Source organism: Lycium ferocissimum, chromosome 5 (genome assembly GCF_029784015.1).
Source record: "Lycium ferocissimum isolate CSIRO_LF1 chromosome 5, AGI_CSIRO_Lferr_CH_V1, whole genome shotgun sequence".
Taxonomy (NCBI): Eukaryota; Viridiplantae; Streptophyta; class Magnoliopsida; order Solanales; family Solanaceae; genus Lycium; species Lycium ferocissimum.
Genome location: NC_081346.1, coordinates 19,652,716 through 19,664,453, shown reverse-complemented (window position 1 = coordinate 19,664,453; position 11,738 = coordinate 19,652,716). Strand labels below are relative to the sequence as shown.

The 11,738-nt window shown below is 36.8% G+C and overlaps 1 protein-coding gene across 1 annotated transcript; it reads left to right on the top strand.

Moving 5' to 3' along the window:
* The first annotated feature begins 1,291 nt into the window (after positions 1 to 1,291).
* On the top strand, positions 1,292 to 10,845 carry LOC132056390 (uncharacterized). The gene is made up of 8 exons (XM_059448558.1): positions 1,292 to 1,753; positions 5,952 to 6,083; positions 6,181 to 6,304; positions 6,833 to 7,272; positions 7,455 to 7,531; positions 7,652 to 7,787; positions 7,947 to 8,150; positions 10,482 to 10,845. The coding sequence occupies exons 1-8, from the start codon at positions 1,385 to 1,387 to the stop codon at positions 10,539 to 10,541; spliced, it is 1,542 nt and encodes a 513-aa protein (XP_059304541.1). The 5' UTR covers positions 1,292 to 1,384; the 3' UTR covers positions 10,542 to 10,845.
* Positions 10,846 to 11,738: the final 893 nt, after the last annotated feature.

Genomic DNA, 11,738 nt, shown 5'->3' with positions numbered 1-11,738 from the left:
CATTTTGGACGGACCGGGATTGTCCAGTTTGCCATTTGGTCCGTTTTCACAGAGACGAACAAAGAAGCTGGAATTTTAGGTGAATAAGTTGCAACCGAGATCAAAGAACTATTATCCTAGCCCACGCGCGCCAAACTCGTTTACCCGAAATTGGATAATAAGTTGAATTTGTAAATGAGGTATAGGATATGTGGGCAACTTAATCTATAACATTGAACAAAAGATATATATGTATGTTTTGCTTATAAATGACTTAAGCGCGAGTAAATCAATATGCTTAATGATTGGACGAAGATGTTCAGTTTGTATTTGAGCTAAGATCTTTGTGTATATTCCGTGCAATATTGAATGATATGATTCAATGAATTATATAAGCTGTAAACCGGACCAAAATCAGAGAAAATGAAGGAGAGAGAGAAAGCTTCAATATATATTCAAATACAATGTTCTTGGATCTGAAAAACCAACCCCTAAAAGTAAGGAAGTGCCCTTATTTATAGTTTTCCTCTATGGGCCCTTCATACATCATGGAGCCCTTTTAGAATAAAGAAAGCCCTAATATGGATAAGGTTGGGTCGTACGGTCTGACGCCGTCTGTTGACCGATGTAAAAGGTGACAGAATCCGGGCTTTCACGCGTGCGATTGAATAATCGATCAACCTACTTAACGACCATGACCAATTTAGCCATGAAGAAACGGCTAACGACTACGACCGACTCGATGTATGAGCCAGGACAAACGCTTACCATCAACTCGACACCGTCAAAAGCTAATTAACCGCACTCCCGATAAATAGATCATACGATTTCTTCGAACTTTCCGACCAAGCACTGCGTGTACAATACCCTCGGTATTCAGCACTTGTGTTTTATCTTCTTCTTTCGTCGACCCCACCGTTTTTCACAAACGTTTACGCATTTTTACCGTATACATGATCTAAATTTTTTGTCTTTAATATTAATTGGACGGATCTCTATTCTTCTGCCATTCATGTTTCTTGATTCTTCACCTTTTAAACAATAAAATAAGTAAAAGAGTTTTTCAAAGTCTTATAAAAAGTATACATGATATCATGTACAACCTCACTTCTGTAACTTTTTATATAGACCTTTTTTTATGAAATACCAAAAAAATTAATCGAGCAATCTTAGATATAAAAAAGCAGATAATAGGACGGTTTCAAAAAGTCCAAATTTTGGTTATATAAAATAAAATAATAAAAAAATTGATATGGTATAAATTTTATAAAATAAATCAACAACCGTATCGTCAATGGCAGTAGGATTCAACCTCATTTTAGTAAAGTCAAATTTTCAGCAGCAGTCTCACAACTATAGCAAACCCATCTACCTAAGCTCACCAAGAAACAGACTTCACCGAACAATGGAGTCGGAACAGAATCCAATAACCATACACCTCATCTCATCCACTGACTCACCCGACTTCAACCATCTAACTCATGCATTAACTCATTCTTCAGTCATCGGACTCGACGCTGAATGGAAACCCATTCAAACCCACCAGTCCACTTTCCCAACCGTCTCACTTCTTCAAATCGCTTGCCAGCTCACCGGCGAATCGCCAGTCTTCTTAATTGACCTGGCCTCAATCCCCTTACAGTCAATTTACCACCTCATTAAGGACGCGTTTGCCTCGTCGGATGTATTAAAATTGGGATTTAGGTTTAAACAGGATTTAGTGTATTTGTCTTCTACTTTCTGTGCTCATGGCTGTGAACCCGGTTTCGACAAGGTTAGTAAATGCTTCTTTGTTTACTAATTCGAATTACACTACAATGGTCGAAGCGTTTATGTTTATTTAGCATATTGCTTTCTCAGTTTTCAGATATGACTTCAAATTGCAAAATGATTTGTAAATTGCGGTGCTTTGAAGTTTCATGATATTGATTAAAGAGCTTAACTTGCACAATATTGCTTAGAGATATATAATTGTCAGCACAAGAAAGTATCTCAAAAAATGTACTCCTCCTTTAAAATTTGTTTAATACACTTGTTATCTTGTGCATAGGTGGAGAATTATGGTATAGAGCTAGCTTTTCTATTCTTTTAATTTTATTGGGGAGGCCTAAGCGAGGAAAAAAGGCAAGGGTGAGGGTAAAATAATGTACCTGAGAAGGGGTAAGAGGTCTATCATTGAGCTATCACTCAGAAAACAAGTTATGGTTGAATTTATTTGCCTAATGGAAGTTGGATTTTCATCCCAAAGGGCGAACTGGCAAATATTGCATTTTTTTCACTTAGAGACAGTTGTAGGCATATTGAGATAAAAGCTATTGTCTTTGGTTGTGGATTTTTATTCTATTCTGTTTTTCAATAACTAACATAAGTTGTAAAAAAAATGTTGGTTTTACCAATATGTCGTTGCTGCAGTTACTTTTTGTCATTTGCTAAAATTTTGGACTTTTTCCTCTTGAAGCAATCTTGGTTTAACTAACACATTCTATATGCCACACACTCTTATGTTTGGTTACCTTTATATTTACCTGTTTTGTGTGGGTAATGCTTGTCATGTACTAGCTAATAATTGGTGGCTAGGTGGAACCCATTTTAGATATTACAAGCATATCCAACAACCTGCAACCTAGACCAGGGAGAGGTTTCTATCATTGAGCTACCACTCAGTTCTTGCAGGTTAGCTTATCGCAACCTAACAAAACAAGTTATCGTTTAATTTAGTTGCCTAATTGAAGTTGGAGTTTCATCCCAGAGCGCGAACTGGCGAAGATTGCATTTTTTCACTCTAGAGATAGTTCTAGGCATATTGAGATTATAAAAGCTGATTGTCTTTTGGTGTTTCTTTTTAGAGTTTTTTTTTTCTTTTTCCCCTTGGTATATGCTCCAGGTTGATTTTGCTTGGTTTCTTAAAGAATGTCATCAGTGTTTCTATCTCCCAAGGTAGGGGTAAGATCTGCGTGCACTCTACCCTTCGCAGACCCCACTTATGGGATTACATTGGGTATGTTCTGTTGGGATCGAAATAATCAGGGCGTCATGCGGAAGCTAATAATTGCAAACCTTGAACGACAATAAATCAGACGACAAAGAAAACTCTACTAAAAGAAGCATAATATTAATATGGTTTGGCCAACTAGCTTACATATCAAATCAAAAACTAATAAAATAGAATGATGAAAATTATTAAGAGAATAATCTCCCTATAAACCAGACTCTTTAGTGACTGCATTGTGGATGCTATTGTGTTTTTTAGTTGTGGAAAGGAGGTTTTCAATTTATAGATGTCCAAAAACTTTTCCTCCAAGAAAAGGGTTACTCAAATATGGAAGATTTATATTTTCCTTTTGGAAAAAGTAAAATCAATTATGGTAAACTCTTTGTCTTTCCTTCAAGAAAAAGTAAAATCCAAATATGGTAAGAAAATCAGGGCAAAACCCTAACAAATCTCCTATTTTGGCCTGGATTTTCTTGACTAAACTTGATTCATCTTCTTCACATAATCTTCATCATCAATCGCCGCTTGCCATGGTTAAAAATAAGGTTAAAATTTTTATGGGTTAAAAATTGGTTTGAAAATATTTTGCTTTATTTTTAAAGATGTAGCAGCATGAATGTTGAAAATATGGTTGAAAATTAATCTTCACATATAGTACTCCGGACAAAATCTTCATTATCGCAAAATCATGCAGCTTGATTTGAACTGGCCGCCTTGAACCCATCTTCAACCCGCTCTTATTTAATTCATCATTGGCTGAACCATTGGCTCTGATACCACTTGTTGTGGAATAGAAGAAACTAAAGAGAACATTGAAGAGAGAATAAACTAAAACTCTTTGTATTGATTCTTGAATTGTTTCTTGCATAGAAAAATAAAAGCCTACATCTCTATTTATAGAGAAATAAATAGAATAAAATAAAAGGAAAATATATATTTTCCTTATAAATACTAAACTAAAAGGAAACTAAATATTCTAGAATATTCCTAGCAAAAAAGGAAGTAAATATTTCTACCACTAATTAAATCATGAAGCGGAAGGAAAGTAAATTTTAACATTCCCCCTCAAACTCAAGTTGGTGTATCCAATTTGAGTTTGAAGACTTAATTGTTCTAGAAAACGCACTCTTCCTTGCTTCAGCATGCGAATCTAAAAGAGTTGATCCTCCTGATCTTCTGTTTCTACCAGTAATGCTTGTGAATTGTCTCGGGTGTCTTTGAACTTGCACACTTTTGTAACATGACTGGCTTGTTTGCAATTTCCACATATTGCATCTGATCTCCACCAACAAAATTTTTCTAAGTGTGTTTTCTTTTTACAATATTTGCAAGGAGGATAGTTGACTTTTTCTTTTTGGTGTTTTGCATAAAAAATACTTTCAACAACTTTATCTTGTCTGAAAGCTCTTCTTTGCTCTTGTGCTTGAAGACCACTTATTAATTCTGCAAGAGAGATAGTAGAGAGATCTTTAGACTCTTCTAAAGCGGAGATTTTAGACTCAAATCTCTCAGGAATAGTCACAAGGATTTTTTCAACTATTCTGTTATCCTTGAAATTCTCGCCAAGCAATCTGATTCTATTGACAATCAAAGAAATTCTGTCAGAATATTGAGTGATTGTCTCACCCTCTTGCATTCTAAGAGATTCAAAATCTTTTTTCAAATTCAAAATCTGGTTTTGTGTGCCTCGTTCACTTCCTTGATATTCCTTTTCAAGTTTTTTCCCAAGCTTCTTTTGTTGTTTCACATGCAATAATTTTAGAAAAAATTGAATCGAAGAATGTAATTTTGAATCACAATTTTGGCTTTGTACTTTTTGGTTTTCTCTTCTGAGTGAGCTTTGATTTGTGCAGGAGTAGAATTTTCTGGGAGTGATTCTATAGGTTTATCTTCCTTTACAACTTCCCACAAATCATAAGCTTCAAGATAAGACTTCATCTTAACTGACCAAATTTGATAGTTTTCACCGGTGAAGGTTTGTGGGGGCATTGAAAGAGAGATTATTGGTTGCCATGATTTGAAATATGGTTTAAAATAGTATGGTTTAAAAAAATTGATTAAAACTGGTTTAAAGTAGCCCCGTGTTAAAAATAAAAGCAAGGGTTAAAATTGGTTTAAAGTAGCCCCGCGTTAAAAATAAATGCAAGGGTTAAAATTGGGTTGAAAATGGGTTAAAAGTGGTTGAAAGTCATTCTTCTTCAATGAAATCACAGATCCATTGAGATGAATGAATCTGGCGCTGATTCCACTTATTGGGATCGAAATAATCAGGGCGTCATGCGGAAGCTAATAATTGCAAACCTTGAACGACGATAAATCAGACGACAAAGAAAACTCTACTACAAGAAGCATAATATTAGTATGGTTTGGCCAACTAGCCTACATATCAAATCAAAAACTAATATAATAGAATGATGAAAACTATTAAGAGAATAATCTCCCCATAAACAAGACTCTTTAGTGACTACATTGTGGATGCTATTGTGTTTTTTAGTTGTGGGAAGGAGGTCTTTAATTTATAGATGTCCAAAAACTTTTCCTCCAAGAAAAGGGTAACTCAAACATGGAAGATTTATATTTTCCTTTTGGAAAAAGTAAAATCAATTATGGTTGTCTTTCCTTCAAGAAAAAGTAAAATCCAAATATGGTAAGAAAATCAGGGCAAAACCCTAACATGTTCTTGTTGTTGTCTTAAATAATGTCACTAGCTCGATTAAAATTTATCTGGCTTTTGCTTTTTAATAACTATCTTAGATTGTAAAAGAACTGTTGGTTTTCTCAATATGTCATTGTCATTGCTGCTGTTAATCTTTTTAATTTGCTAAAGTAGTTGGACTTTTTTTCTCTTGAAGCAATCTTAGTTCGATTAACACATTCTATATGCCACACACTCTTATGTTTGGTTACCTTTATATAGGACCGATTTACCTGTTTTGTGTGGGTAATGCTTGTCATATACTAGCTAATAATTGGTGGCTAGGTGGAACCCTTTTTAGATATTACAAGCATATACAACAACCTGCAACCCAGACAACCAGGGAGAAGACCATCAAAGCAAACAAAGAGCTTGGCAACAATTTGCCAGGAGGTTTTGGGGATTTCTCTATCAAAGGTGTGCAATCTTGATGCTGGAATTTTGTTAGTCAGGAATATCAATATGAATTTATTATAGAAAATATTTATTTTACTTTTTTGAATCTTGAGTGCAGGAACTCCAATGCAGTGATTGGTCGGACCGTCCTCTGACAGAGGAGCAAATGCAATATGCAGCAGTTGATGCTCAATGTTTGATTCATATATTTGAAGTTTTCAAGGCTAAGGTTGTGACAGAAGGTTGGTGAAGCACCTTCTTCTAGTGCATGCCCACTTATCGTAACCTCCACGAAGCTCTGATACAGCAGTAACCAACTTCCTTATTGAAAAGATAGTTCTTTCTAGAAAGAGGTGTCTTGAGTATGCTCACTAGGTTTTCTATTGGAGTATATCGCGGCGGGGGGAGGAGGAGGGGAGGTAGGCGCGTTTGCGTTATGAAATTCATTAAATATGTACAAATATTAAATTTAGAACCCAGTTATTCCCACTTGAAATCGTCATTAAAAAAATCAGAAGCCATAGAGTTGAAATCCTAATTCCGCCTCTTGAAGGTAATAAAGTATGCCCTTTCATCTGAAAGAAGCTTTGCTAAGTTAAGTGTTTGCAGCAGTGCGGTGATAGATGCGAGATTAATCCAATTATGGCCCTAACTTTATACCTCAGCCATCAGGAGCTGTAGACCATCACACAGTGAAATGAAACTCCTTTTTCACTGCATTATCTCTATCTTGTTTGTCCTCTTTACATTTGGTAACCGGTCCATTTCAGGGAATTCTGTCGAAAGTGTAACTGGTCTCCAGTTGGCTCATCTGGATCTTGGGTTGAAGCAGATACTTGACACACAGCAAAACTCTAACAAAATGTGCGGTATCAAATTTGGTGAAGCTTTAGAGATGGTGCAAGCTATCCCGCCTGATTTTTGTAAAACAGCCCCCATCTCAGATGAAGAGGCTACTGCGTTGTCACCAGATCAAGCTAATCGGATGGATGACGTGCTTTCACTAATTGTCGGGAAGTATGGTGATAAAATTTTGTTAAGTGAATCTGATAGAAAACCGAAGATCTCGAGAAAAAAAGCAAAGAAATCATCTGGTAGAGTAGCAAACACCCGCAGTCCAACAGAAGGTGGTGAAGAATGGCAAGGTCCACCACCCTGGGATGTGACCTCCGGCGGGGATGGGTGCCCTAAGTTTCTATGTGATGTGATGGTGAGATACCACTTTTAGTTACAAATATTACTTTTCTGTAAAACTGGTACGTCTAGGCTTCTTTAATGCCCTGTCTTGCAGTATGGTGGAGATTTCTCCTCTTTCTCTTTCTTTGGGAGGACAAAGTATGGCACCTTTTGCTTCTTTTTGTGGTTGTTATGAGGGGTCTGGTAATATTTCAGGTTGAAGGATTGGCAAAACATTTAAGATGTGTTGGCATTGATGCTGCTGTTCCTTACTCAAAGAAGCCTGAAACGAGGTTCTGAATAATTTTCGATTCTTGACCTTGTTGTTTCTAAGTGGAAACCCAATAGCCATCTGTTTTCCCTGGATGGTGTTCCTTATGATATCTTTTCGAATTTGCCTTCTTCTTTTTCAGGGGTTTAATAGAACAAGCCTGTAAAGAGAAGAGAGTACTCTTAACACGAGATGCCAAACTCTTGAGACATGATTATCTCTTAAAAAATCAGATATACCGGGTGAAGAGTCTTCTAAAGAATGATCAGTTGGTTGAGGTAAATTGAATGCCTTCAAATTGTAGAGCCTGCAGTTCGAAATAAAAATGTTTTGAATTGATTGATGAATGAAATGAGGGGACGGGACTGCAAGTGAGCGGCATTGAAAACAGTTTGTTGACCGTTTGCTCATGGCAATATTACCTTGCACATCTACAGGTAATAGAAACTTTCCAATTGGGAATTTCTGAAGACCAGTTGATGTCAAGGTGCACAAAATGCAACGGTAAGTTCATCCAAAAACCTCTGACAACAGAAGAAGCTGTTGAGGCAGCTAAGGGATTTCAGGTGATTCCAAACTGCTTGTTTAAAAAGAATTTGGAATTTTGGCAATGCATGGATTGCAAGCAACTTTACTGGGAGGTAGGCTTTCAGTTGCTATTTTGTCCTGCAGATTTTGTTGGATTATGTATGTTCCAGATATTATTTCCCTCCACTTCCCCTACTATAAAGAAATAGAGATATATACAATTGGAATTGATCTTGTAGTGGATTGTGTCGTGACTTGCATGTTGAGGACTTTTCATTTCTTATGCTACCATCAAGCGCATGTTTACATAATGAAAGCTGTTCTTATACGTGACATTTCTTAGCGGGTCTGTTAGTCTTTTTGTTTGTTTGTAGTTTGTTGAGGAAAAAGGTATCTGCACCCTACAAATTTTCTTTTCGGATGAGGTACACATGCAAGTGGAAAAGAGAGTTCTCTATAATCTATCCAGAATATTGTTGCAGTTATAAAGTTGGCACTGTGATAAATGGATTCTATCTGATCTTTGGACTAGTTGGAGCATGTCTCTGATGGGATGTATGAATGGTTGAGGCATAGGAATAATAACTCGTAGATCCCAGGTTTAGATCCTAGCTAGAATAACAAGCGAGAGTCCACTTGCCGAGCCTTGGTGAGTATGGTTATAGGCACCTGCATTTGTGAGTTGTAGCAGGCTGCTTGATGGATTGAATGGGTGGGTGCGCACAAGCTGGCCCTGTCACCCCCCTCATCAGAATTTTATAAAGATAAAAGAAAATTACTAAATAGCATTAATTTACATGAGAGACCTTCTCCAGGTAGACCTTATTTAGGTCATATTGCGTCTTATTAGTGAGGTAGTTCGTTGAGGTAACAACATTGGTTTAAGAAATTGATAACCATAATCCAAATTATATTTGTCCGTTTCATTGTTGTGAGAAGATGACGCAATGTGAGATCTGATACTGGCGTATGGTTAGCAGCCCAGTATCAACTTCAAATTTATTACCATCACTATGATGTAAATATAGTATATACCAGAACAGCAGAGTGCCGAACTGAGTCTTAGAAAGACACCGCTCTGCTGCTAGCCTGCTATGCCCTTGCCATTTTTCTTTTTTCCTATGTCCTCTTAGTTGTTGGGGTACTCATATGGATTTCTGTTTCTCCCTGGGCCTTTCTAAATGATATTGCAGATCGAGAAGAATCCTATAGCTGCAACCTACGATATTAAAAGCTTTTATAGTTTTTCTTCACATCGTCTTCTTTTTATGTGGTGAAAACATGTGATATTTTCATGGGAAATAGAGACATTGAACTTCTTTCAGAAACAATAAAAGATGCTTTTGGGCTGGGATCCTAATGTCATTTGCAGACTAAACATCAGCATAGTATTCGACACCCCCTCTCTAGGCTAAAGATCAACAGTGGCTCCCCCTTCTCCCCCTCCCCTCCCAGAAAAAGGACGTCAAGAAAAGTATTCTCAACTTGCTAAAACCCCCCTCCTACAATAATCAATCCAAGTCCCTCACATCTTTACCACTCCAGCGTCCACACTTTGTATCTGTCCCTCAGCATTGCATCTTCTTGTTACTGCATTTTTCATTCCCCTGTACATGCAGTCTCTTGCTATAAGCTGAACAGTGAATTGCTGAATAGTACCTTCTGAGGCACGCAGTGTTTGATCTGTTTTAATGACTTTTAGGTGGTAGTTTGGTCTGGGATTGTTGTGAAATAACAGGTCCCACAATTTTTTGGGCTATTGGGTTTTCAGTTAGAGTGCACGGGAAATTTGCGATGGCGAACAGAATGGTAGATTCAGAAAGGATGAATAGCTTTATTTCTGTCCCAAGGATTTAGTTTAGTCTCAAGGATGCCTCCACTTGATGTATGAGTTAGGTGCACGCCCTAGGTTCAAATCCTAATGTGGAGAGCCTAGTATTTAAGTGGGGAGGAAAAGTAAAGGAGCTGACCTATACTCCGCAGAGCTTTGAACCTGTGCGCCAACTAGAATCAGAAGCACACAAGGGATTTCTCCAATGCCCCCTTCCTCCCCATCTCCCCCAAAATGTTTTTATGCTAATGAATAATTTCAATAATGAGAAGAAAGGATTCTTTTGCCATCAGCAGCTGCTTTCGAAGACGATTGATGTTCTTCTTTCTGTTTTGATTAATTACATTAACAAAGATATATTTCTGTTTTTGAGATAGTAAGATAATGTTTTCACTCTCCTAGAGTCCTAAAGTACATTTTCACATTAGATCTGTGAACCGAAAACTCAATGTATATCTAAACGATTGTGTCAATGAAACCCCCCCCCCCCCCCCCCTCTCTCTCTCTCTCTCTCTCTCTTCCCATACTCATAAATCACAGACTGATGTTCGTTGGTTTTTTCCCCCTCATTCTGTTTATAGCCTGATTTCTCTGTTACTTGATGCTGTTGCAGGGAACTCAATACCACAATGCTGTGCAAAAGTTTGTTGATGTGTGCAAGCTGAGTGACTGAAATTGCCACGATCCTTATGAACTATTGCTATGAGAATATTGTTGTAATCTTTCGTTCATTCGTCTCATTTCTCTATGAATACCTCACCAGATGTGCTGTCTGGTTCAGGAAATGCCAGCGGTTTTTAATTTTATCTGCTGATGATTTATGATATGTAACTGAACCATAGTGGCTACTTTAAAAGAACTGCAATTGGCTTAAGTTGCTTGAACTATATGCCATATTGCTTCCAGTAAGTTTATAGTGCTTTTAAATTGCGTCCTTTTCTATGCATGAAGGCATCAAGAAAATGACTTTGGCATCACTTTTGGGCAAGTTTAGTAAAAGTTATTTAGGTTTGTCTTATTCTTTTTATGAAGTGAAAGGAACCAAAAAGGAATGGAAAATGAAACGGCTACAAAATCTCGTCCCACTATTAAAAACTATTTTTGTCTTGGGCAAAAATTTGCAAAAGAGAGAAAAGTTTTGTGCTAAATGACCGTAATGTACGGACTTAAATCACTCCATTAAGAATACTAGAGTGGAGAACTTAAATTACCTTTGTTTGATATGATTGACTGTAGGGCACAATGCTCACAAATAATTGGACACATAAGATTGAATTATCTTTAAGCGTGGGTGTTTATTTATATTTTATTTGCTACATCGTCAAAGCACTATAAACATAAAGTGACTGATGGGATATTATAATAACGAGATGGAAAGCATTATCAACCGCAAAGAAGAAAGTGGGAAACTTCAAGTAACCAACTTGTCGTCAATAAATAAACGTAAGTCAATTCAACCCACTTGGATCCTTCTTAGTTCTACTTTCTTGGCTCTCTTCTTCTAATTTTTAAAAGCGAGCACACAGTAAAGGACACGACTTTCTTGATTAAGAACATAATGTGCAATTTGAACTTTTCCCGTAATGTGCAAGTCAACTTACTCTTTAATATTTCAACCTACTAAACTTCAAAAAGATATAATCTCATTATATAGAACTGAAAGTAGGTTAACTACTTTAGGTTTCTTAGGACGGTGGCTCATATAGATTTTAGATTTGTTTGTGTGGAGTTCCATTACATTCGCTCTCTTATGTTAAATGGATGCAAACTTAGTATAACGTATGGACATCTTCCAAAGATTTCAAATTTTCAACAACTGGAACTCTATTGCAATTCTCGCTTTAGGACACGTAATGGACATGATTTTTTT